The sequence below is a fragment of the Podarcis pityusensis genome, assembly GCF_964106645.2.
Source record: "Podarcis pityusensis genome assembly, chromosome: 8".
NCBI lineage: Eukaryota > Metazoa > Chordata > Lepidosauria > Squamata > Lacertidae > Podarcis > Podarcis pityusensis.
This window is the reverse complement of record NC_138033.1, coordinates 67518446-67540705: the sequence shown is the minus strand read 5'-3', so window position 1 is coordinate 67540705 and position 22260 is coordinate 67518446. Positions and strand designations below refer to the sequence as shown.

Below are 22260 nucleotides of genomic sequence, written 5' to 3'. Positions count from 1 at the left end.
GTTACAGACTCCGCTAACCCAGAAATAGTACCTCGGGTTAAGAACTTTGCTTCAGGATGAGAACAAAAATTGTGCAGCGGTGGCGCGGCAGCAGCAGGAGGCCCCATTAGCTAAAGTGGTGCTTCAGGTTAAGAACAGTTTCAGGTTAAGAACGGACCTCCGGAACAAATTAAGTACTTAACCCGAGGTACCACTGTAAGACAAAATACAGTAAGACAAAATACACAGCATTTCTCCCCCCCCCAACCCCACAGCAGCCTAAAAATGTCATCACAAAGGCTCAAATTAAAAGAATGTAAAGCTTTAACAAGCATTTTAAGAGTTGGCAAAGAGATGGTGAGACATAGCTCTCCTGGGTTGGAGAAGGGCTCTTCTGCTGTGTACTGCATAGCTGAGATAGCTCACCTGGTAGAGCGTTAGACTCTTAATCTCAGGGTTGTGGGTTTGAGCCCCACATTGGGCAAAAGATTGGGCATTGCATGGGGTTGGACTGCATATGACCCTCATGGGCCCTTCCAACTCTGCCATTCTATGTCCTGTATATTACACCCCAGAATCAAAAAAATAAGCAAAAACAACAAGATCCCACTTACAACTTTAGAAAGAGGAAGAGATTATTTCTTCCACTTTTGTAGGTTACAACCAAGTTTAGAACAAGCATGGCTGCTGGATCAGGCCAATGGCTATCTAAGCCCAGCATTCTGTTCTCCCAGTGGCCCACCTGAGCAGGACAGCAACTCACCCCACCTGCAATTCCCAGAAACTGGTATTCAGAAGAATACTGCCTCTGGCTGTGGAGGTACAGCCTACCCATTGTGGCTAGGAGCCATCGTTAGCTTTATCCTCCACGCATTTGTCTTTGAAAACCACCCAAGTTATTTGCCATCTTGGATTCTTCAAGTTAATCATCAACCCAAATCAGCAATCTATGGTTAATTATGCACGGTAAACCACAAGCTGGATAAAGCATGCAAGCCAAACATTTTTGATGCTATTCGATCTACTACGAATAGATTCACCCTGCCTCTGCCCATGTTGGGGAGAAAACCGGAAGCCTTAACAGGTGCCCCCCCAAATAGAACCCTCCCCCCAATAAATGTATTTTGTCCATTTGTGTAGCTTCTGGGATTTCACCCTTCTTCTATGCCCACCCACTCTTAAAGCATGAGGTCTAGAATGTTGACTGATGCTTTTTAAATGAAAAGCTGACTTGTAATATTTGAGCCGTGTGCACCCGGTGAATGGGGTGCAGAACCATCCTACAGTTCTACAAAACAGATAGGCCCATGGTGCAGTTTAAAGTCCCGCAATGGCTTGCCTCAAAACAGGAACCAACCCCCAAAGAAATCAGACTTGTTCACAGCTTTAAATCGGACCATTGCTAAAGCAGCTTTGAATGTCGCAGGTAGCCAAGAGTTTTTAGGTAGGAAAACCCTTCCATCTGGAGAACACCAGAGATTGGTAGTGACAGGCGACAATCCCATTCTTCAGTTATCTACTGCAATGCCACAAGGAGGTTAGCAAAGAGTGGCATTGGGAGATAGGAGAATTTCACAGCTCCGTCTTTTTAGATCTGTTGCAAAGACCCACACTAAGAGTCCAGCTACTTTTGGATGGGGTAGCATATGCTGTTGCAAGAAGCCCAAGAACAGAAAACTTCAAGACAATGAACTGAGCCAGTTGACTCAAAGGGCCAAAAAGGGGTCTCCCTCAAAGGACATACAACAGGGCCCTTAGACATTGCCCTTGCAAACTACCAGATGCCATAGTCTCTTGCTTGGCTTCTCTTGAATGCTACAGAGTGCGCCAGCACATAAAAAGAGCCTTTCTGCTGGAACAAGCTGGTGGCTCGTCTAGTCCCTCAATGTGCTATCACAGAAGCCAATCAGAAGCCCATGGGAAGCCAGCAAGCAGGACCCAACCACAACAGCACTCTCCTCACCTGTGACTCCTAGGCAACACTGCTTCTGGCAGTGGCAACAGAATATTTTTCTTAGACTACATTTTGCTGGATGAGCAAGCACAACAAGGCACCCTTCCAGAACCCAGACGTATGAATCAAGCTGCGCAGAACCTCCAAATTCTTCAATGTTACATCAGCACTGGCTTCCAAGTGGGATTTGCTTCTATCGACAGGGCGGAGCGACTTTAGCAAAACTTGAGCATCGTGGGTGTTCGACGGCAAAATGCTAACAGGCTAAGTGGGGAGTTAACTGCACAAACTCCGAAAGCTTGAGAGATGTACATTTGTGCGAACAAACAGCACAACCCTTGCAGTATACACAAGCCCCAGGAACTGTCTGCTATTCCTCTCCCCGGCACCCAAATTTCTGCAAGCCTGGAACCACATCAAGGTCTTTCCCCCTTCCACAAAAAGTGGTATTGTCCACAATAAAGTGAACAAGAGCTAACACACTCTGAACAGCATTCAGAAAGACCCAGAGGACAGAATGGGTAGCAGAATTCACGTTTGGGTTAAGCAAAGTTGGAAGTACAACAGGTGGCCATCAAATTCACAATCATATCAGCCCTAGTGCCCAACTATTAAACCAACTGAAAACAAAACAAAACCTTATTTTGCAAAACTTTTTAACTGAATCGGCTTTAAAAGCAGAGGTCTTCACTTTCAGTCCTTGCCCATTCTTACTTAAAAAATAAAAGTTACAATGGATTTTATTGCTTTTAGAGATTAAAAAGTTCACTCAGAGAGATTGCAGAGCAATCACTGTTTTATCAAGGCTAATAATATTAACTTAATTTTGCAGGGTGTGTGTGTGTGTGTGTGTCAGATTTTCCCATGAAACCACACCCTCTGTTCCGAAAACTGCTCTACAATAAGTTCTCATTCTTGTTCATGACAGCCTTTCGCCAAGGTACTCTGGCTAACATACATCAGGTTATTTCATGTCACAACGATCCCACCAGGTAGACCAACTTGAAAAAAATCACACCAGTTCTTCAAATCAGGCCCTCTGTCTGCTGCCCATGTTCCAGGAGTCAAAGATCATCAATTAAATAAAATAACACAAAATAGCTTCTGGGGCTAATGTGCTCACAGCACAGTAAGCCCCATTGAATTCAGTGGGAATTCTTCTGTCCCACTGAACTCAATGGGGCTTACTCCCAGGAAAGAGAGCAGAGGATTCTAGCCTGGGAGACCTACAAGCCTTGACACGCCTTGGAGCTTCATTAAAGGGGTTCTGGCGGCCAAGAACCCCGATGCTGGGATAGGGAACGTAACAGCGAGGTGGGGGAAACAACCACAGCAAGACTGCCCTTGAGCGCGTGCAGAAGGCGCCCTCGCAGCCTCCCAGTGGAGGTCTAGGATTGGATCTCCAGGCTGCTTCGAGTCCCGAAATACTATTGCCTACAGAAGGACGATTTTTTAAACAAAACGTGCGTTTGCAGCTAAGAGCAGAGCAGCGCGCCTCGCTCGCCAACCCTGGCTCCTCGAAGGGACGGAGCGCGCGCCAGATAATTCCCAGAAAGAGACCCCGTCCAGGCACCAGGGTCTGATGAAGTAGGGACCTGCTCGGGGTCCCAATCCTCCTTTCCGAGCAGGGCGAAGCCAGGCAACACAACCAGGGAGGAAGAGGGAACCTCGACAGCTCCGTCTCCGCCGCTGCCCGCAGACTGCCTGGCTCGGCGAGGCTGGCGCTTGCTCCGGCTGCCGGCACCTGCTGCAAGCGAGGGCGGCGTCGGCAGCTCCCGGCGGCCCCTAGCTCTCCTCGGCCGGCGGGCCGGACTCGGCTTCTCCTCCGCCTTCCCTCCCACCCCGTCGCGGCGCCCGCACTCACAGCCAGTTGCTGGCGTTGGCCGAGAAGGCGGCGAGGATCAGCAGCAGCAGCGAGCGCAGGAAGTAGCGCGGGCTCATCCTGGACGGCGCGGCCGGGCGGGCGAGCGAGCGCGGACGGCGGGGCAGCGGGAGGCAGGGCCGGCGTGGGGCCGGCGGCGTCGGGCCGCAGCGCAGCCGGACCCGCGGCCGCCCGGGCTCAGGTGCTGCTGCCGCGGCCGCCCGGCGCTCCGACCCGACGGCTCGAGCAGCAGGGCGCAGCCGGGGCTGATGCGCCGGCGGCAGCTGCGGAGCCGGACTGTCAGCTCGGCCGGGAGCTCCCGGGATGGAGCGGCGGACGGGCGGGGCGCGGCCCCAGGAGGCGGCTCTCGGGGCGGGACCGGGACACCCCTGAGGCGGAGCGCGCGGCGCCCGGGAGCCGCCTCGCCTGCTGCCGTCCGCGTCCCGGGCCGGCCCAGCGCGGCCCAAGGGGGCTTACTCGGGAGTAAAGCGGCGCGGAGCCCACGCGCGGGCTACTCCCGAGTAAGAGAGCGGGCGTCCGGGGAGGCGATCTTCCCCGAGCAAGTCTGAATTATGCCTATTTCCAAAGCACATTTCTCTTCTTTCTTGTTCTCTCTCCCTGCAACCAGAGCTCTTCTGGGTTATTCTGGAAATGCGCTAAGCATTCTGCACTAGCTCGGAGAAGCCCTCTTCCTTTTATTTTTACCGCATGTTTTCTCAAAGGGGAAGTGCTTGCCTGAAGCCTCTCCCATCTCTCTGCCTTGGAAGTCCAAACTTCCTGGATGTGGATGCAGGGACTTCTTAGCCTGGGGAATAGGGCACTCTGTGCATGGTCAGAGGTGCCTGGGTGTTCTTGCTTTTGTTTGCTTCCTACGGTTATAGAGCTGACAGCTCTGGCAGTGAACACAGCTTTAAAGGTTGAGCTAGGGGAATGGCTAAAGAGCAATGGTCTGCTTGCTATGTGAGCTCATTTATGAAATGCTGTGGGTCAAACCACAGAGCCTAGGACTTGCCAATCAGAAGGTTGGCGGTTCGAATCCCCGTGACGGGGTGAGCTCCCGTTGCTCGGTCCCTGCTCCTGCCAAACTAGCAGTTCGAAAGCATGCCAGTGCAAGTAGATAAATAGGTACCGCTCCAGCAGGAAGGTAAACAGCGTTTCCGTGTGCTGCTCTGGTTCGCCAGAAGCGGCTTAGTCATGCCGGCTCCCTCGGCCAGTAAAGCGAGATGAGCGCCGCAACCCCAGAGTCGGTCACGACTGGACCTAATGGTCAGGGGTCCCTTTACCTTTACCTAACTGTTTCTTAAGGGATTGGGACATAAACTGTACTGTACTACCTTCTCAGCTGTGAAATGTGTTTGGTGTAGAGCTCCGCCCACACAACCCCCTCCTTCCTTTTAAAGGTCAAGTTTCCAGCCCTCAAGGCCACAGAGAGAGAAGGTTGAAAGTCTGCAGGCCCTATTGCCAGGGGAAACCTCAGCTGCACAGGGGTGGGGCTGAGCAGGTGAGAGTTCAGGGACAGCTGCAGCTCTCCCCTTCCCCTGGATTAGCAGAACCAGCAATTTATGCAAAATAAGCAGAATTCCGCTAAACTGGGTATATAGCCGAAGGTAGAACAAGGAAAACTGGCATGGGTTGAAACGACGGGCAGGCCTTGACCTGTCCTACAGTGGTGGTTCTTTCTGCTTTTCAGACTTTTAAAAATCCATGCAGAGAAGGCCTGCATTCCTTCCATTGTCTCCTTGCCCAGAGAGAGTAGCTGCAGTAGATCAGTAAAAGAGAGAGAGAGAGTGCGTAAGAGAGAGAGAAGCTTCCAATACTTGTTTTAAAGCCCGTTGCCTTTCTCCAAATGCCTCAGCTTGGGCTTGCACTGGTAATAGGATGGGGAACTGCTGGATGTCCACGGACTCCAGCTACCATCTTGCCTGATCCCTGGCCATGCTGGCTGGGACTGATGGGAGCTATAGTCCGGCAACACCTTCAGGGACACAGGCTCCCAACCCCCTGCGGTATTATTTTGGTAGAAGAAGGGTCATCGGAAAAGATGTACCATATAAGCTGCTTTGCGCTGAGTGAAAACATTCGTCCATCTAGCTCAGCATCATCTGCACAAATAATCACCAATGTGGTGCCCGTGGGCACAATGGCACCCATAAAGATTTTCATTGGTCTCCATGGGCAGGTCCCCCAGATGGTGAGCTCCTCCTCCTCCTCCTTTTTCTTCTTCTTAAAAAGTCCGTAGGCCACTTAGAATCATAGAATGGTAGAGCTGGAAGGGACCCTAAGAGCCATCTAGTCCAACCCCCTTCAATGCGGGAGTCGCAGCTAAAGAATCCCTGAAGAGATGTCCCCCCCCCCCCCAAATTCTGCTTCAAAACTTTCCAGTGAAGAAGAGGCCACCACCTTCCGAGGGAGCCCATTATCGTCTCAAGTAGCTCTTTCTTAGAAACAATGTAGTGGTTTCCTTGAAATGGGCATGTTGTATATTTTTCCTGGTGCTGTTGTTATTAGGCACCAAAAGCATCAGTGTCTCTCTCTCTGTATGTAATCAATAAAAAGAGCCTGGCTGCTCAAACAGCCGTTGGCTCTGGCACCACCTACTGTCAGGCTCCTCTTCCACCCCACCAACTCTGTTTTCCTTGGAGTTTGTGTGTGTGTGTGTGTGTGTGTGTGTGTGTGTGCGCGCGCTTTTGTAGTGGCTTTTGCTGCTCTCCTCCTCCCTGGAAGGCCAAACATGGGCAGGTGGGCACCCCTTCCAATCAGCAATATTATTGTTATTGTTGTTATTATCATCACCTGAGCTTTAAAAAATCATCTTCTTCCTCCAACGAGCCAGCAGTTGTGGTATATATGGAGTCCTCACATTTCAACCCTCACAAAAACCCTGCAAAGTAGGTGAGATTAGGAGGCAGTGGGTTGTATCCAACAGCAGTCCTATTTGGAATAGACTGTCAGTGAAGTGCAGAGGTAATTTTGAGGTATTAGGCTATTAGCAAAATAAAAAAAAATCCTTCCAGTAGCACCTTTAAGACCAACTAAGTTAGTTCTTGGTATGAGCTTTCGTGTGCAAGCACACTTCTTCAGATACACTGAAGAAGGCTATTAGCAGTTGCTTAACTAGCCACTAGAGGGAGACATGATCACATATAACTTAAGACTTGAGCACCATCCCCCTTTGGGGCTGGGCCTGAATATCTCCCACCCCCCATCCCAAGGTTAGAGAGTTGGACCCTCAAAACCATCATTTCTGGAACAGGCTGACGTTTAAGTCGGCCAGTGCTGCAGCAACTCATGATTCCTCATCTTGTTTTGGAGATATGGAAGGCTGGTCTCACTGGTCTGGAGATGTGGAAAGCTTCTTGCTATGTCTGGATAGGGTTCTGAAGGCCTTTGAGGAAAGGTGGTCTTCCCCATTCTGACTGATGGCAATGGGTGGGGGCAGACCACCACGCTTTGACATGACTAGATTTGGAAACTGGTAAGTATCCCAAGTCCATGTTAAAAAGAAGAAGTGGGTCTACCTGGATGGTCCTCCTACCCCATTTAAACTGTTTTCAGAATCTAAGACAGGCTTCCTCAACTCTGCCCTCCAGATGTTTTGAGACTACAATTCCCATCATCCCTGACCACTGGTCCTGCTAGCTAGGGATCATGGGAGTTGTAGGCCAAAAACATCTGGAGGGGTGAGGTTGAGGATGCCTGATCTAAGACCACCTTCAGCTTGATCTCCCCTGGTCCAATCTTCCCAGCTGCCTGCATCCTAACCAACAAGCACATCTGCCTAGAGTGGCAGAGGAATGGCACTCTACATACCATGCTCTGTGGTATAGTGGTTAAGAGCGGTAATCTGGTGAACCGGGTTCATGTCTCCGCTCCTCCACATGCAGCCGCTGGGTGACCTTGGGCTAGTCACACTTCTTCAAAGTCTCTCAGCCTCACTCACCTCACAGAGTGTTTGTTGTGGGGGAGGAAGGGAAAGGAGAATGTTAGCTGCTTTGAGACTCCTTCGGGTAGTGATAAAGAGGGATATCAAATCCAAACTCTTCTTCTCCTCCTCCATGCTGGATTGTCTGTTTTTCACTGCGGTGCCGGCATTGGCATAGAGGTACCAAGGGGCTGGACACAGGGAGGCTGAGGGCCAGCTTGTGCCTTGTAAGGAAGATGCCACAGTGCGAGTTTGGATGGTCATCTGACAGGGATTCTTTAGCTGTGATACTTGCATTGATGACCCTTGGGGTCCTTGTCAAATAATGCCTGGTCCCCATGAAATGGGAGGTGTGCTAGGCAGAACTGAACACAGAGAGCGCTTCCAGGCTCTCACTGTTTTTGAGCGGGATTCAATCACATCCAGGCAAATTCAATCAAAGCACAATCAACGCTGATTGGGGGCTCTTTTGAAACAAAGCCGCTTCCTTTGCAATATGGAAAATGCTGGGATCATCTATTCTCCCCAGAAACAAATCAGGACGAATACTCATTAAGCAAGTTGCCTGGATCTGGAAACATTTATTATGTTATTGTTTTACCATTCTCCTTGGCTCTGTTATCAGAGTCTATTTATTATTCAAGGAGAAGCAATGCATATAGCTGTGGGCAGGGGATTGCAAGAGGGTGAATTGAAAGAGGAGTTATTGTATATTAAAAAGAATTTAGCAGGGTGGTGGTAGTGGAATCAAATAAACTATTGGTACCCAAACTGGCATTGACCTACCTTAAAGGGTTTTTGCAAGGAATACTCAAGTGAGCACAAGTTAAGGTTGGGTGCTGTGCTGTGTAGCCCATTACCACATTTAAAACTGTGTAGCCGGTTACCACATTTAAAACCAGAAGCAATCTCTGCTTATCCTTAGGCCTTTGTGGTGGGAAGAGAGACACTCAAGTCTGGTTCGCTTGAGGCTGATCCAGAATTTATGATTAACCCAATAGCCAAACTTTGTGCAAGGCTCTGGGATCAGGGGAGATCAGAAACATTTCAGTATATAGCAATAATAATAATAATAATAATAATAATAATAATAATAATAATAGCAACAATGATGATGATGATGGGCTGGGTTCAAAGTGCCACATTTATGCTGATGGCATTTTTCTTATTATTTGCTTCTTCCTGTTGTTACTCATGTCCAACCTGTTTAGGACATTGCGACACAATTGTGAACCAAAACAGAATATAAGAACAAAAGAAGTGTCCAGCTGGATCAGACCAAAGGCTCATCTTGTCCCAGTGGGACACCTGCGAGCAGGACCTGAAAATAGATCCCATTTTGGGCCTTTCTCTCCCTCCTGCATTGCAGTTACACTGACTGTTGCTCATGGTCCCTTTTCAGGTGTGTGTGTGTGTGTGTGTGTGTGCGTGTGCGCGCACGCGAGCTAGGGCTTATTCCCCTGTCAGCAGTTTCCAAGTGTTATCAGACTGCAATCTATCTTTTCATCTCCACTCTAACTCTGTTGTGAAGGCTTCTGAGTTGTTCACCTTGGAGAAAATAGCACCCACTTCTTCCTTTTGATGTTGCGAAGGCTCTGCATCGTGTTTAGGCTATTTCTCATGATGCCCATATTCCTTTTATTGACTGGCAGAGGGCCTTGTGGCACCTTTACTGTGGAACACCCTCCCATCAGCTGTCAAGGAGATAGGTAACTATACAACTTTTAAAAAACATCTGAAGGCAGCCCTGTATCTGGAATTTTTTATGTTTGATGTTTTATTATGCTTATACATTACAGTGGTACCTTGGTTTACAAACTTAATCCATTCCGGAAGTCCGTTCTTAAACCAAAGTGTTCTTAAACCAAGGTGTGCTTTTCCATAGCAGCGGGGGATTCAATTTACAAATGGAACACACTCGACAGGAAGCGAAACATGTTCTGCTTCCAAGGCAAAGTTCACAAACCAAAACACCTACTTCTGGGTTTGCAGTGTTCTTAATCCAAGTTGTTCATAAACTAAGCTGTTCATAAACCAAGGCACCACTGTATATGTGTTGGGTGGGGTACAAATAAAATAAAAATAAAAAAAATAAAAATTGGCTACAGCTGGGGCAGGATGCTGCAGCCCAGGCGGTGATTTGCACTAAGGAATATGCCATGGCAGCCTATTAACCACTGAGCCAGTTTTCTTCCATTGCCAGATATGGGCTTTTGATCAGCAAATGGAACCTGCTTAGTTTTGCTGTAGCCTGATTATTATTGGCTTGTGGTAACCTGGAGGTAGGCCTCTTTACTAGTGGCACCGGTGTTGCATAATGCTCTTCCTGCTGAAATAAGGGGTTGCCCCATCCGTATTGGCATCCTGCCGGCTACTGATGACACAATGGTTTAGACAAGCATTTTCCCCATCTCCAGTCTTGAATCTGCAGCTTTGATTTACTGTTTCGTTACGCTGTTTTAATGGGCTTGTCATATTGCAGGTTGTATACAATGACCCATTGAACCTATTTGATTGTGGCTACCTTGGGTGCATTAATTTCAGGATGGACTTCATTGGATACAATCCATTATATTTGAATTACGCATGTTTTAACATGTTTTACTATGTATTTTAATTACTGAGAGATTCTTCTTTTAAAAAAATGCTATTCTTGTCATTTTGCTGTTCGCTTTTGTTTGTGAGATACCTTGGCATTTCTTCCTGAAATGACAGTATATTCTTCTTCTTGAAATGAAAGATTATTATTATTATTATTATTATTAATTTGTGGTTTCCAGACCTGGTTGCTAAGGTGGCCATGTGATTACTTTACAGAGGACAATCTTCCGTTTGATGGTGTCTTCTCTTTGAAGCGAATAGCAAACACTCTCAAGCCAGCAGGAAATAGTCTGTGCCCTTAGTTAACTTTGGGCTGCCTTCCTCGCTTAAGATTTTAGTTCTTCCTCTGGAGACCTTGAGAAGAAGACTTGAGCTGCAACCCCATGCAGGCTTTCTAGGGCACCCTTCCTCAACCTGGTGCCCTCCAGATGTTTGGACTACAGCTCCCCTCGGCCCTCATCAACATGGCCAATGGTCAGCATTAATGGGAGTTGTAGGCTAGACACGGGTGGCACTGTGGATTAAACCACAAAGCCTAGGACTTGCCGATCAGAAGGTTGGCGGTTTGAATCCCCGTGATGGGGTGAGCTCCCGTTGCTCGGTCCCTGCTCCTGCCAACCTAGCAGTTCGAAAGCATGCCAGTGCAAGTAGATAAATAGGTACCGCTCCAGCGGGAAGGTAAACGGCGTTTCTGTGTGATGCTCTGGTTCGCCAGAAGCAGCTTAGTCATGCTGGCCACATGACCCGGAAGCTGTACGCCGGCTCCCTCGGCCAATAAAGCGAGATGAGCACCGCAACCCCAGAGTCGTCTGTGGCTGGACCTAATGGTCAGGGGTCTCTTTACCTTTACCTTTAGGGTAAACATCTGGTGGGACCACCTTGGAGAAGGCTGCTCAATGGCACAAGTTGCAATAAGATCAGTGTGAGTTATTTCTTAATAAACATGTGGACAGGATTCTGCATTTCATGCAGAAGTTCCCGTGCTCCATCTCCAGCTCCTTCAGGGAGAGCTAAGAGAGGTTCCCTTCCTGAGACCCCCAGGAGATGTTGTCAGTCAGAGCAAGCAGTACTGAGGTAGATGGACAAATAGCCTGAGGGGAGGAGCCATAGCTCAGGGGAAGAGACCTGCTTTGCATGTGGAAGGTCTCAGGTTCAGTCCCTGGCATCTCCAGGTAGGGCTGGGAGGGACTCCTGCAGAGCTGCTGCCAGCCAGTGTAGGCAAAACTGAGCTAGATGGATCGCACAGTGTAAAGCGGCTTTCTGTGTGAAGGATTGTGCTGCAGAACTCTGAAACGTCGGGCCCAACCTTGAGATGTGGCAACAGCCAGCACAGCCTACAAGCCTTGTGTGTTCCTGCCATGTGATGAGGCCTTCACGGGAGAGAGCGAGAGCCCAGAAAGCTGACTAGAGTGATTCTGTTTCCTCCTCCTCCTCTTCACCCCCTTTTTGCTTCAACCCAGGCTATTTCTGGAGCCTTTTATAGCTGCAATTTGTTTATGAATACAGTAAACAGTCAGTGCGGCCCAGGCAGATGCAAACACATCCGCAGCCCAGGCAGAGAGGCGAGTTGGGCCTGGGCCACTCGGAGAGGAGAGCACAGCTGGCGGTCGGTCGGAGGGTGCCCTTTCCAGAGGTTACAGATGTGCACTGGACGTTTGTGGGGATTTATTGTTTCTAACAAGAGGCATTGGTTTATTCCTGAGGTAAGCTGTATAAATAGGAGGAGGGGGAGACGGTGTTTCCTGTTCCAGCGCAAATGGGAAAGTGGCCTATGAGCATCGCTGCATTGGCTGTAAAGCAGCAGTGGCTGGTGCCCATTAGGACCGGAGAGCAGGGAGGTCCAACAGTAGGTGGCGCCAGAGCCAACGACAGGTGGAGGCGTGGCATTGTAGTATTTATTTTACTGTATTTATTTATTGGATTTATATCTCAGTTTTCCTCCCCCTCCAAGGAGGTCAAAGGAGGCATCTGTGGTTCACCCCTTCCTCATTTAAACCCCACAACAACCCTTTGAGGTAGGTTAGGCTGAGAGGCAGTAACTGGCTGAAGGCCACACAACCATTGTGTTTCCTGGCTGTGTGGTGATTCAAACCCCAATCTCCTAGGTCCTAATTTGACTCTCTATAACCCCTACACCACACTGGCTCTCTTGCATCAGAAAATGAGAATTGGGTAGGTTTGCATCAGCAGTGCCATCTTAAATAAAATGTGTGTGGGGGGGGAGAGTTAGTAAGCCCCGCCGTGCATAATCAGTCACAAGATTGATTTGAATGGCAATGCCTATCAACTTTGGGCCCTCTCAAATATTTTATTGTTGGGGGGGGGAGGGAAGGGACCTAGGAGTTGGCTCCTGTGGTTTGCATTGACATTTTATCCCACAGTTCCCCTGCTCCCCTCCAGTTCCTACTAGCTACGAGTCTCTGAGCCGAATGTCAATTTTTGCCCTGACTAGATCCTCAGATTTGGGCTGGTGCATTGTGTGTGCACTGGGTGCATAAGGGCATGATGATGATGATGATAATAATAATAATAATAATAATAATAATAATAATAATATTTATTTATACCCCGCCCATCTGGCTGGGCCTCCCCAGCCACTCTGGGCAGCTTCCAACAAAATATTAAAATACCATAATGCATCAAACATTAAAAGCTTCCCTAAACAGGACTGCCTTCAGATGTCTTCTAAAAGTCTGGTAGTTGTTGTTCTCTTTGACATCTGATGGGAGGGCGTTCCACAGGGCGGGTGCCACTACCGAGAAGGCCCTCTGCCTGGTTCCCTGTAACTTGGCTTCTTGCAGTGAGGGAACCGCCAGAAGGCCCTTGGCGCTGGACCTCAGTGTCTGGGTAGAACGATGGGGGTGGAGACGCTCCTTCAGATATACTGGACGGAGGCATATGAAGAAACTGGCTTCTCACAATGGTCAAACAGAAGCCTCAGTTTGGAAGCCCACCAGCAGGACCCCAGATCTCTGCCCACCTGCAACTCCCAGCCACTGGTATTCAGAGTCCTAAAACCTCTGACAGCAGAGATATAACTTAGCCACTGAGACAGGCGGCCATTGACAGCCTTCCCCTTCATGAATTTACCTAATCAAAGAAAACCACAGTTGTTAACCTAAGAAGAGCCTGCTGGATCAGGCCAATGGCCCATCGAGTTCAGCATCCTGTTTCCACAGTGGCCAACCAGATGCCTGTGGGAAGCCCTTGAGGAGGACGCGAGCACAACGGTAACACTTCAATACTGAAAGCGGAGTGGAGGCATTTGCGTGTTTGTGTGTGACATCTTTCCCTCCGGCCGGCCTTTCCCTTCATCTTCTCTCCTCTTGTTTTGCAACCAACATCCACGGAATAACAGCAGCAGCAGCAGGATGCTAGAGAGCCAATTTCCTTTCCCCCGCTGGGGTCCGTTATCATTCATTTGCGCTCTGAAAGCGAAGGAGAGAGAAAGGGAGAAAGAGAGCAAACACCCCACAGAGTATTTCAAGCCCAGCACAATATATGGCTTTGTTTTGGAAGGGTTTCTTCGCATAAACCATCTCCTGCGAGGCTTCCTAAGAACAAACAAAAGAGCAGAGAAAGAGAGGGAGAGACCCCTTTAGCTGAGTTGTTGGAATGATTGAGGGTCTGGTCCAGAGCAATTCAAGAGCTCTCTTGAGAGGGCAAGGTGCCAAGAGGGGGTGGGATGGAGGATCTCCCACCCTTTGCCAAGGGTAAAGGACACAGATGGGTGTCTCTGAATAAAGGGAGGACCACCATTCATTGGTGGAGCTGCTCATTGGGGATGGGCTGCAAGGATTGATTGATTGATTGATTGGAAGCCAAGCGAATGCTGAAATGGAAGTCTAAGGAGGGGCAAAGTGAGGATGGGGGAATCCTATGTTGAAAGCAGGAGGCTGATCATTGGGCAGGTCAACCTAAGACAAGGCAAGGAGGCATGGTTTTTAACCAGGCGGTGGCTGAATGTGGCCCTCCACACCTCTCAATCTGGCCCCCAGAATTCCCCCTGGGCTGTAACCCACCCACAGTAGTCCTTCTTTGCACCCTCCTTGAGCTCCAGTGAGATTTTTCATTGTGCCATCGCAGACCCAAAGGAAATAAAATGAACCACAGAGCAAGGAGAACCTTGTGTAATACATAAATGGTAAAAAATACCAGGAATGTCGGAAGCATGTCTAAAATAAGATATGCAACACGATATAGAAATTAAGAGCCGGTCAGTTGCAAATAAAAAAATTAGAACCAAATTAAAAATGGCAATGTTTGAGAACAGCAGCTGGGCAGGGCAGATTTAATCAAGCAGCGATTTCCTCTCGAAAGACAAATCTAGCCACGGTCTCTGTTAATAATTTGTTTGAATTTGCGGAAAGGTAGGCCAGGTTTCATTCAGAAGTCCTACCTGGAAATTCTGAGAGAATAGGAGTTGGCAGTCCAATTCGGTTTCTTTGTGAAGCGAAAAGCACATGAGCCAAAGATTCCATAACCCCCTTTGCATGGGGAGGCAGGCTGTAAGGGGTACCCTACAGCTGGGCATCCGATACAGCAGAGGGCAAGCAATTAAACCTAGTTTCAGTGAAAATCCAATTGCATTCAGGAATAACTGGATTCTCCAAGTATCTCACATGGCTTACTGGCAGATGCGGGGTGCGGGGGGGGGGGGGAGAGGAAAAACGCAGCGCAGGGAACAAACCTTCCAGTACAAGGATATGCAATACTGAATATCAGTGTTCTTAATCCGACAAGCGAGAGCGGATTTCTCCTGGAGATAAGCCAGAGCAAGGAAAGAGTTTATGGATAAACCTAGAAATTGCAGTTTGTTGATAAGGGGCTTCTACCACCCTCTGCCATACTGAGGAACTACAGTAGAATAATAGAATTGTAGAGTTGGAAGGGATCACCAGGGTCATCTAGTCTAACCCCCTGCAATGCAGGAATCTTTGTACGCAATGTGGGGCTTGAACCCACAGCCTTGAGATTAAGAGCCTCGTGCTCTACCATGTTTTTGCCTTGCTGCCAAGGAGCCCTTGAACTCTGACAATGCCTCTTGCTTGCCTGGATGGAAAGGGGATGTGGGTAGAATCTTGCCTACTGAACAAAGGTCAATCTAGCTCAGTAGTACTGCCTGCACTGACTGACAGCAGCGCTCCAGGTTTTCAGATGGGCGGCTTTCCCAAACCTACCTGGAGATGCTGGAGGTGGAACTTAGGGATGTGAGCTGATGCTTTTCCATTGGACATGAGAAAGTGTTCTCCTTCCCAGGAACTCTGACAAAATATGGCAGAGTAGAGGAGTTGGTTGTGGTACTCCAAACATAACCAGACATGGTGTTCAGGAGAACTTCTAGCTCAGACCTAGTTAGTGCTCACTGCTTAAGCCTAGAAAGGTCCCCAAAATTTCCAAGCAGGGACCACTAGGTTCTGTCTCCACTGTCAGAGGATACCCGTTGTTGGGAATCATGGCTGGAGAGAGTTGCTGTTGCACTCAAGTCTTTCTTAGAATCATAGAGTTTTAGAGTTAGGGTCCCGTGGGTCATCTAGTCCAACCCCCTGCAATGCAGGCTTCCCAGAGGCACCTTGTTGGCCACTGGGAATGCTGGGCCAGATGCGGGTGGTGCTGTGGTCTAAATCACTGAACCTCTTGGGCTTGCCGATCGGAAGGTCGGCGGTTCAAATCCCTGTGATGGGATGAGCTCCCGTTGCTCTGTCCCAGCTCCTGCCAACCTAGCAGTTCAAAAGTATGCCAGTGCAAGTAGATAAATAGGTACCTCTGCGGCAGGAAGGTAAACGGCGTTTCTGTGTGCTCTGGTTTCCGTCACAGTGTTCCGTTGCACCAGAAGCGGTTTGATCATGCTGGCCACATGACCTGGAAAGCTGTCTGTGGACAAACGTCGGCTCTCTCAGCCTGAAAGCGAGAGGAGCGCCTCAACCCCATAGTCGCCTTTGACTGGACTTAACAGTCCAGGGGTCCTTTACCTGCCTCTGATCTGATCTGGTAGGGCTCTTCTCGGGTAACTAAGCCCTGTTCTCAGGCTTATAATCTGAAAGGCGCAACAGAAAATTAAGGAACGCAGCTCGTAGCATGACACAAAAGGAAAAGCGATTGGGAGGCAGCAGGGAAATTCCTCAGCATTAGCTCTGTCTCCTGAATCTACTGTGGGAGCCTCTCTTCTTTTGGCTGAAAAAAGTCATTCAAATAAATAAGCAAATGGGAGAGGGAGGGGAAGCCCCATGTCCCCCCCCTATTCATTCATTTTAGCTGGATCTGGTAGCAACAGACCAGTTAACCGAGAATCATTGGGATCCTCATGAAACTCAGAGTTCATCCTGGTGAAATGATGGCCGTTAAACCGGTTTCAAAACAGTTCAGGTTTGTGGATGGTGTGGACACACCTAGAAAGCTTGGTTTTTTGTTTTTGTTTCTGTCAGGGTCTGCAGCAGTTCAAGAAGGACAGTTCAAGAAGGACACTGACAAACTGGAACGGGTCCAGAGGAGGGCAACCAAAATGGTCAAAGGCCTGGAAACGATGCCTTATGAGGAACGGCTAAGGGAGCTGGGCATGTTTAGCCTGGAGAAGAGGAGGTTAAAGGGTGATATGATAGCCATGTTCAAATATATAAAAGGATGTCACATAGAGGAGGGAGAAAGGTTGTTTTCTGCTGCTCCAGAGAAGCGGATACGGAGCAATGGATCCAAATACAAGAAAGAAGATTCCACCTAAACATTAGGAAGAACTTCCTGACAGTAAGAGCTGTTTGACAGTGGAATTTGCTGCCAAGGAGTGTGGTGGAGTCTCCTTCTTTGGAGGTCTTTAAGCAGAGGCTTGACAACCATATGTCAGGAGTGCTCTGATGGTGTTTCCTGCTTGGCAGGGGGTTGGACTCGATGGCCCTTGTGGTCTCTTCCAACTCTATGATTCTATGATTCTATGCAGCAGCAGGCAAGAAGCGAGAGGAGGCAAGGGACCAAAGACACAGGAGGACATTCCTAAACATGTTGAGGATCATTAAACAACAACAACAACAACAACAACAACAACAACAACCACAGGGTAGATTTGGATGCCCTGCAGCTTCAGGCAGTCGATTGCTTTCCTTGGCCCCCTCGACAAGTGTGCAAGAGAGGAATCTCTTTTGAGATGGCATTGCCACCGGGAGCCTGGCACTCTGATCCACCCCCCCCTTGTTGTTTTAGAAGCCACCTGGAATTCCACCCCCCTGCCCCCCCAATATATTTAATCAACCCCTGCTCCACGCCTCCTGAAAGCATCTTCCAAGGCGGTTATGAATCTGAAATCCTGTTAGTCTTGAATTAATTGCCTTTTCTCGCGGGGCAGTGGCCTGGAACTGTCTGCTGAGGCCAGTAATCATTAACCGGAGGGGGTGAGCCCTGCTAAAAAGGCTCGTGCTGTGCTTGGCTTCGGAAAACTAGTGTCTCTGCTCCCCACAGCTCCCCCCACCCCACACCTCCCTGGGCTTTCTCTGCGCTGACTTTCTTCCCCCATACATCAGCCAACCTTTTATCTAGGAAGGGTCAGAGGGCTGCTCAACTAGATTTATTTGTTTTTAACCACAAAGAAAGGATAACAAAATTGGGCTCATCACGCTCATTCAGAACAAGTGCGACTGCCCCAGTCCTCTCTTTCTAGCCCTCAGAACATTCCCCACAAGTCCTGCTTCACACCTGAAATATTTTTAGCTTGGCTGGGATGTTTCCTTGAACTCTGAACTCCACTCACCTGGGCAGAGAGGGGAGTATGTGTCAGCATGTATAGAAACTTTCCTACTGTATATACGTAACGTTTGTGGCTCCGACCATTTTTATTTATGATTTTTACTTCATGAAATCTATGTACCAGTTGATTGTTGGGGGGGAAAGCCTCAAAACGGTTTACAAAATAATAATAATAATAATAATAATAATAATAATAATGAAACAATACTCACAGTCCTTAATCTAAGAGGTGCAGAAAGTCAAACCACAACAGAATAGGCTAAAACAACTTATAACTCCTACAAACATTTTAAGCATTTGGATAGATTTGTCTAAAGAAGGTTCTGAAAAGTGTAAAGTGAAGAATGCAGCCTGCCTGATATCAATTGGCAGGGAGTTCCAAAGGGCCCACCAAATTAAATGGCCCACCAAAATGGCAGCAAAACTGCACCATCAATAGGCAGCAAAATTCTCAGTGTCGATCAAGTGCCTGGGAGAAGACACCAGTTTTTGCCTGGCACTGAAAGAATGTTAATGATGGTACCAGGCAGACCTCACTGAGGAGAGCATTCCACAAACAGGGAGCCACCACTGAAAAGGCCCTTCTCTCCTTTGTCGCTACCTCTGAACCTCCCGGGGTGGGGGGACCTAGAGGACACCCTTAGATTAATTCATAACTGTCAGAGTGGCAGACCAGAACCTGGGAGACCAAGGGTCAAATTTTCAGCAATGAAGCTCGACTTGGGCCTAACCTCTCACCCTAACCTACCTCACAGGGTTGTTGTGGGGATTGAACAATGAGAGGGTAAACCATGTATGTCACCTTGAGCTCCTTGGAGAAAAAGGATGGGATAAAAATGCAACAAATAAATAAATAACTTTGAAATAAATGAACTTTTTTATATAAAAAGTCTGAATTTAAGCAACCCTGGAAAATGGCGGAGTGCAAGAACAGTCTCTCTGTGCCCCTGCCCACGCTTCTGTCTAGCTGGTGAGAACCCAGTAGGGCTTTGGGCAGTGGTGGCTGGTGCCCATTGGGACTGGTGGTGCGGAAGAAGAGGAGGCCAACAGTAGGTGGTGCCAGAGCCAATGACAGAGCCGATTTATTCTAGTTTTGCCTCTCCACCCCCACTCCCAAGTTTGACTGGCAGTGCCACCCCATGGACTGGTTGGAAGGGGGCAGGCAGGCGAGGCCAGGCTGAGGTTGGCATGGGGCTTTAATGTGATTGTAAGTCTCTTTCTCTCTCTCTCTCTCTCTCTCTCTCTCTCTCTCTCTCTCTCGTTGTTCAACTATGCGTAGGTCTCCAATTGAGCATCATTTACAAATCACCCTATCAGAACCTGGATGCAATCTGTCCATTCGAGATTTCTGTTTGTTTGTGTGCTGCTTTACACAGAGACAGAGATCTAAACAACTTGCAGGGGCTGAAAGCAGAGATCGTCAGGCCAACTTCTAAATGAACGGAAGCTGGATACAGTGGGTTAAGAGCTTAAGTCATTCCGGAGGTCCGTTCTTAACCTGAAACTGTTCTTAACCTGAGGTACCACTTTAGCTAATGGGGCCTCCTGCTGCCGCTGCACCGCCACTGCACAATTTCTGTTCTCATCCTGAAGCAAAGTTCTTAACCTGAGGTACTATTTCTGGGTTAGCGGACTGTGTAACCTGAAGCGTCTGTAACCTGAAGCGTATGTAACCCACTGTAAATGCTTTTATTTTCTGCATCCGCCTTTGCCAACCTGATCCTTGAAGCTGGGGAGTGCTAGTCTTGCAACAACCCCTCACCCTGACAGGAATGCTCAAGTGTAAGATGGTCTGTGTGTAGTGTAGTGTAGTGTAGTGTAGTGTAGTGTAGTGTAGTGTAGTGTAGTGTAGTGTGTAGTGTAGTGGTGTAGTGGTTAAGAGCGGTGGACTCATAATCTGGTGAACCGGGTTCGCTTCCCCACTCCTCCACATGGAGCTGCTGGGTAACCTTGGGCTAGTCACACTTCTCTGAAGTCTCTCAGCCTCACTCACCTCACAGAGTGTTTGTTGTGGGGGAGGAAGGGAAAGGAGATTGTTAGCCGCTTTGAGACTCCTTAGGGTAGTGATAAAGCGGGATATCAAATCCAAACTCTTCTCTCTTCTAGATGATCTGGACTTCAGCTGCCATCATCACTGACTGTTGGCCTTTGACTTAGGTGTCTCTCTGCCCAAAGCCATTCATCGAAACCCCTGCAGCATGGCAGTTAAGAAAGTGATCTGTGCACCCGTGACACTGTTTGACTTTTGCCTTGCCCAGGACATTGTTAAGGCCTTTAGCTGGGATTCCTGCAAGGCAGAGGGTTGGACTAGATGACCCACCGGGTCCCTTCCAACTCTGCAGTTCTATGATTTTAACATGATGTCTCTGCAGTCCCTCCAAGTGTCCCTATTTCCCAGGGACAGTCCTGGATTTACAGAAGCCTTCATGGTTTCTGATTTGACCCCAAAATGTCCTCGTTTTCCTTTATACATCCCTATTTTCACTGAAGGGTATGGCAGGATGTGACTCCCTGAGCCAAGGTGATAAGTAACTACACAACCTTTAGAAGACATCTGAAGGCAGTCCTGTATAGGGAAGTTTTAAAATGTTTAATGTTTTATTATGTTTTTATGTACATTGGAAGCTGTCCAGGGTGGCTGGGGCAAGGATAACAACAACAACAACAACAACCCGCCCATCTGGCTAGGTTTCCCCAGCCACTCTGGGCGGCTCCCAACAGAATATTAAAAACACAATACAGCATCAAACATTAAAAACTTCCCTAAACAGGACTGCCTTCAGATGTCTTCTGAAAGTCACATAGTTATTTATTTCCTTGACATCTGGTGGGAGGGCATTTCACAGGGCGGGCGCCACCACCGAGAAGGCCCTCTGCCTGGTTCCCTGTAACCTGACTTCTCGCAGTGAGGGAACCACCAGAAGGCCCTCGGCGCTGGACCTCAGTGTCTGGGTTGAACGATGGGGGTGGAGACACTCCTTCAGGTATACTGAGGAAATAATAATAATAATAATAATAATAATAATAATAATAATAATAGAATAGAAGTCCCTATTTTCATTGGAGAAATGTTGGAGGGTATGGACACGACTGGACTTTGGCTCCTGCTCCCCCAGACCATTGGCCCTGCTTGCTGGTATGGATGGTAGCAGCAGCAATCCAACAGCATTCTCTCATGTTCCTGGACTTTGCCTTTGGGGGTTAACTTAAGCTTACCAGATGTCCCTGTTTCCCGAGGACAGTCCCCGGATTTATAAATCAGTTCCCTGACAAGATCCATCTATTTAGTAGGGAGTTGAAAAGCGTCCCCGGATTCATTGAAAAAAATCTGGTAACCTTAGGTTACCTGTGATTACAGTCATACCTCGGGTTAAATGTGCTTCAGGTTGAGCATTTTCAAGTTACGTTCCATGGCGACCCAGAAGTAACGGAGTGCGTTACTTCGGGGTTCACCACTTGCGCATGCGCAGGCCCTCAAAATGACGTGGAAGCAGCAAAATGCGACCTGCGCACAGTCAGACGTACAGTCGCGTCTTACGTTTTACTCAGGATGCGAACGGGGCTCCGGAACAGATTCTGTTCGCATCCAGAGGTACCACTGTATTTAATAGAGGTAGGGAGATTGATGAGGGACAGGGGGTTCAAACCTGCAACCAGGTAAAATCTGAGGATCATGCTGCGGCGGGAGATGAGGAAGGTGCTGGATTAAAATGCTGCTTGTGGCTTCAGCTTTTGTTGTTCTTAAAAAAACAACACCCATTAATAAATCTGGTTTCAGGTCTGTGTGTGACAGAAAGGCACCACAGCCTGTATGAGCTCCATGACTGGGGAAGGGTGGAGGGGGAGGACGGACCCTTGGGCGACGCACGCCAGTTTGCCCAGCCTCTCTGGCGGGATTAAGCGGGATCCCTCCTCACAACTGTGGCTCGGTGGGCAGCATGAAACAGGAACTTCGACTTCCCAGACAAAAAGTTATTTTGGTAGCGCTGCGTAAACCTTTCCCCCTTTGGAAAATGTGACACGCTCTGATCCCCGCTTTTGTATTTGCTCACCAAACACTAATTAAGGCATGTAATGAAGACAGGGGCGTCCATTAATAAAGAATAATTATGGAGTGGGATTAGGCAGCTTATCGGAAACAGGTGGCGGCGAGGAGCCCGTCTGCTTGTTGGGCAGGGGAGGCATGAGCTAACCTTCTCCCACTTGTCCAGG

General features: G+C 48.6%; 1 protein-coding gene and 1 long non-coding RNA gene across 3 annotated transcripts in view; one reads left to right on the top strand and one right to left on the bottom strand.

Moving 5' to 3' along the window:
• WNT4 (Wnt family member 4) overlaps positions 1-3919 on the bottom strand; it is a 59668-nt gene extending 55749 nt beyond the window's left edge. Inside the window, exon 1 of one of the 2 annotated variants that reach the window (XM_081016234.1) lies at positions 3798-3919. In XM_081016234.1, coding sequence (XP_080872360.1) covers positions 3798-3874 — 77 coding nt within the window. In that variant the 5' untranslated portion in view covers positions 3875-3919. Of the gene's footprint in view, positions 1-1942; positions 1962-3797 lie in introns of those variants that run through there. The other variant, XM_081016235.1, reaches the window with a different exon arrangement.
• Positions 1-22260, top strand: part of LOC308482840 — a 380605-nt gene that overhangs the window by 50706 nt on the left and 307639 nt on the right. The gene's annotated exons all lie outside the window — the stretch shown is intronic.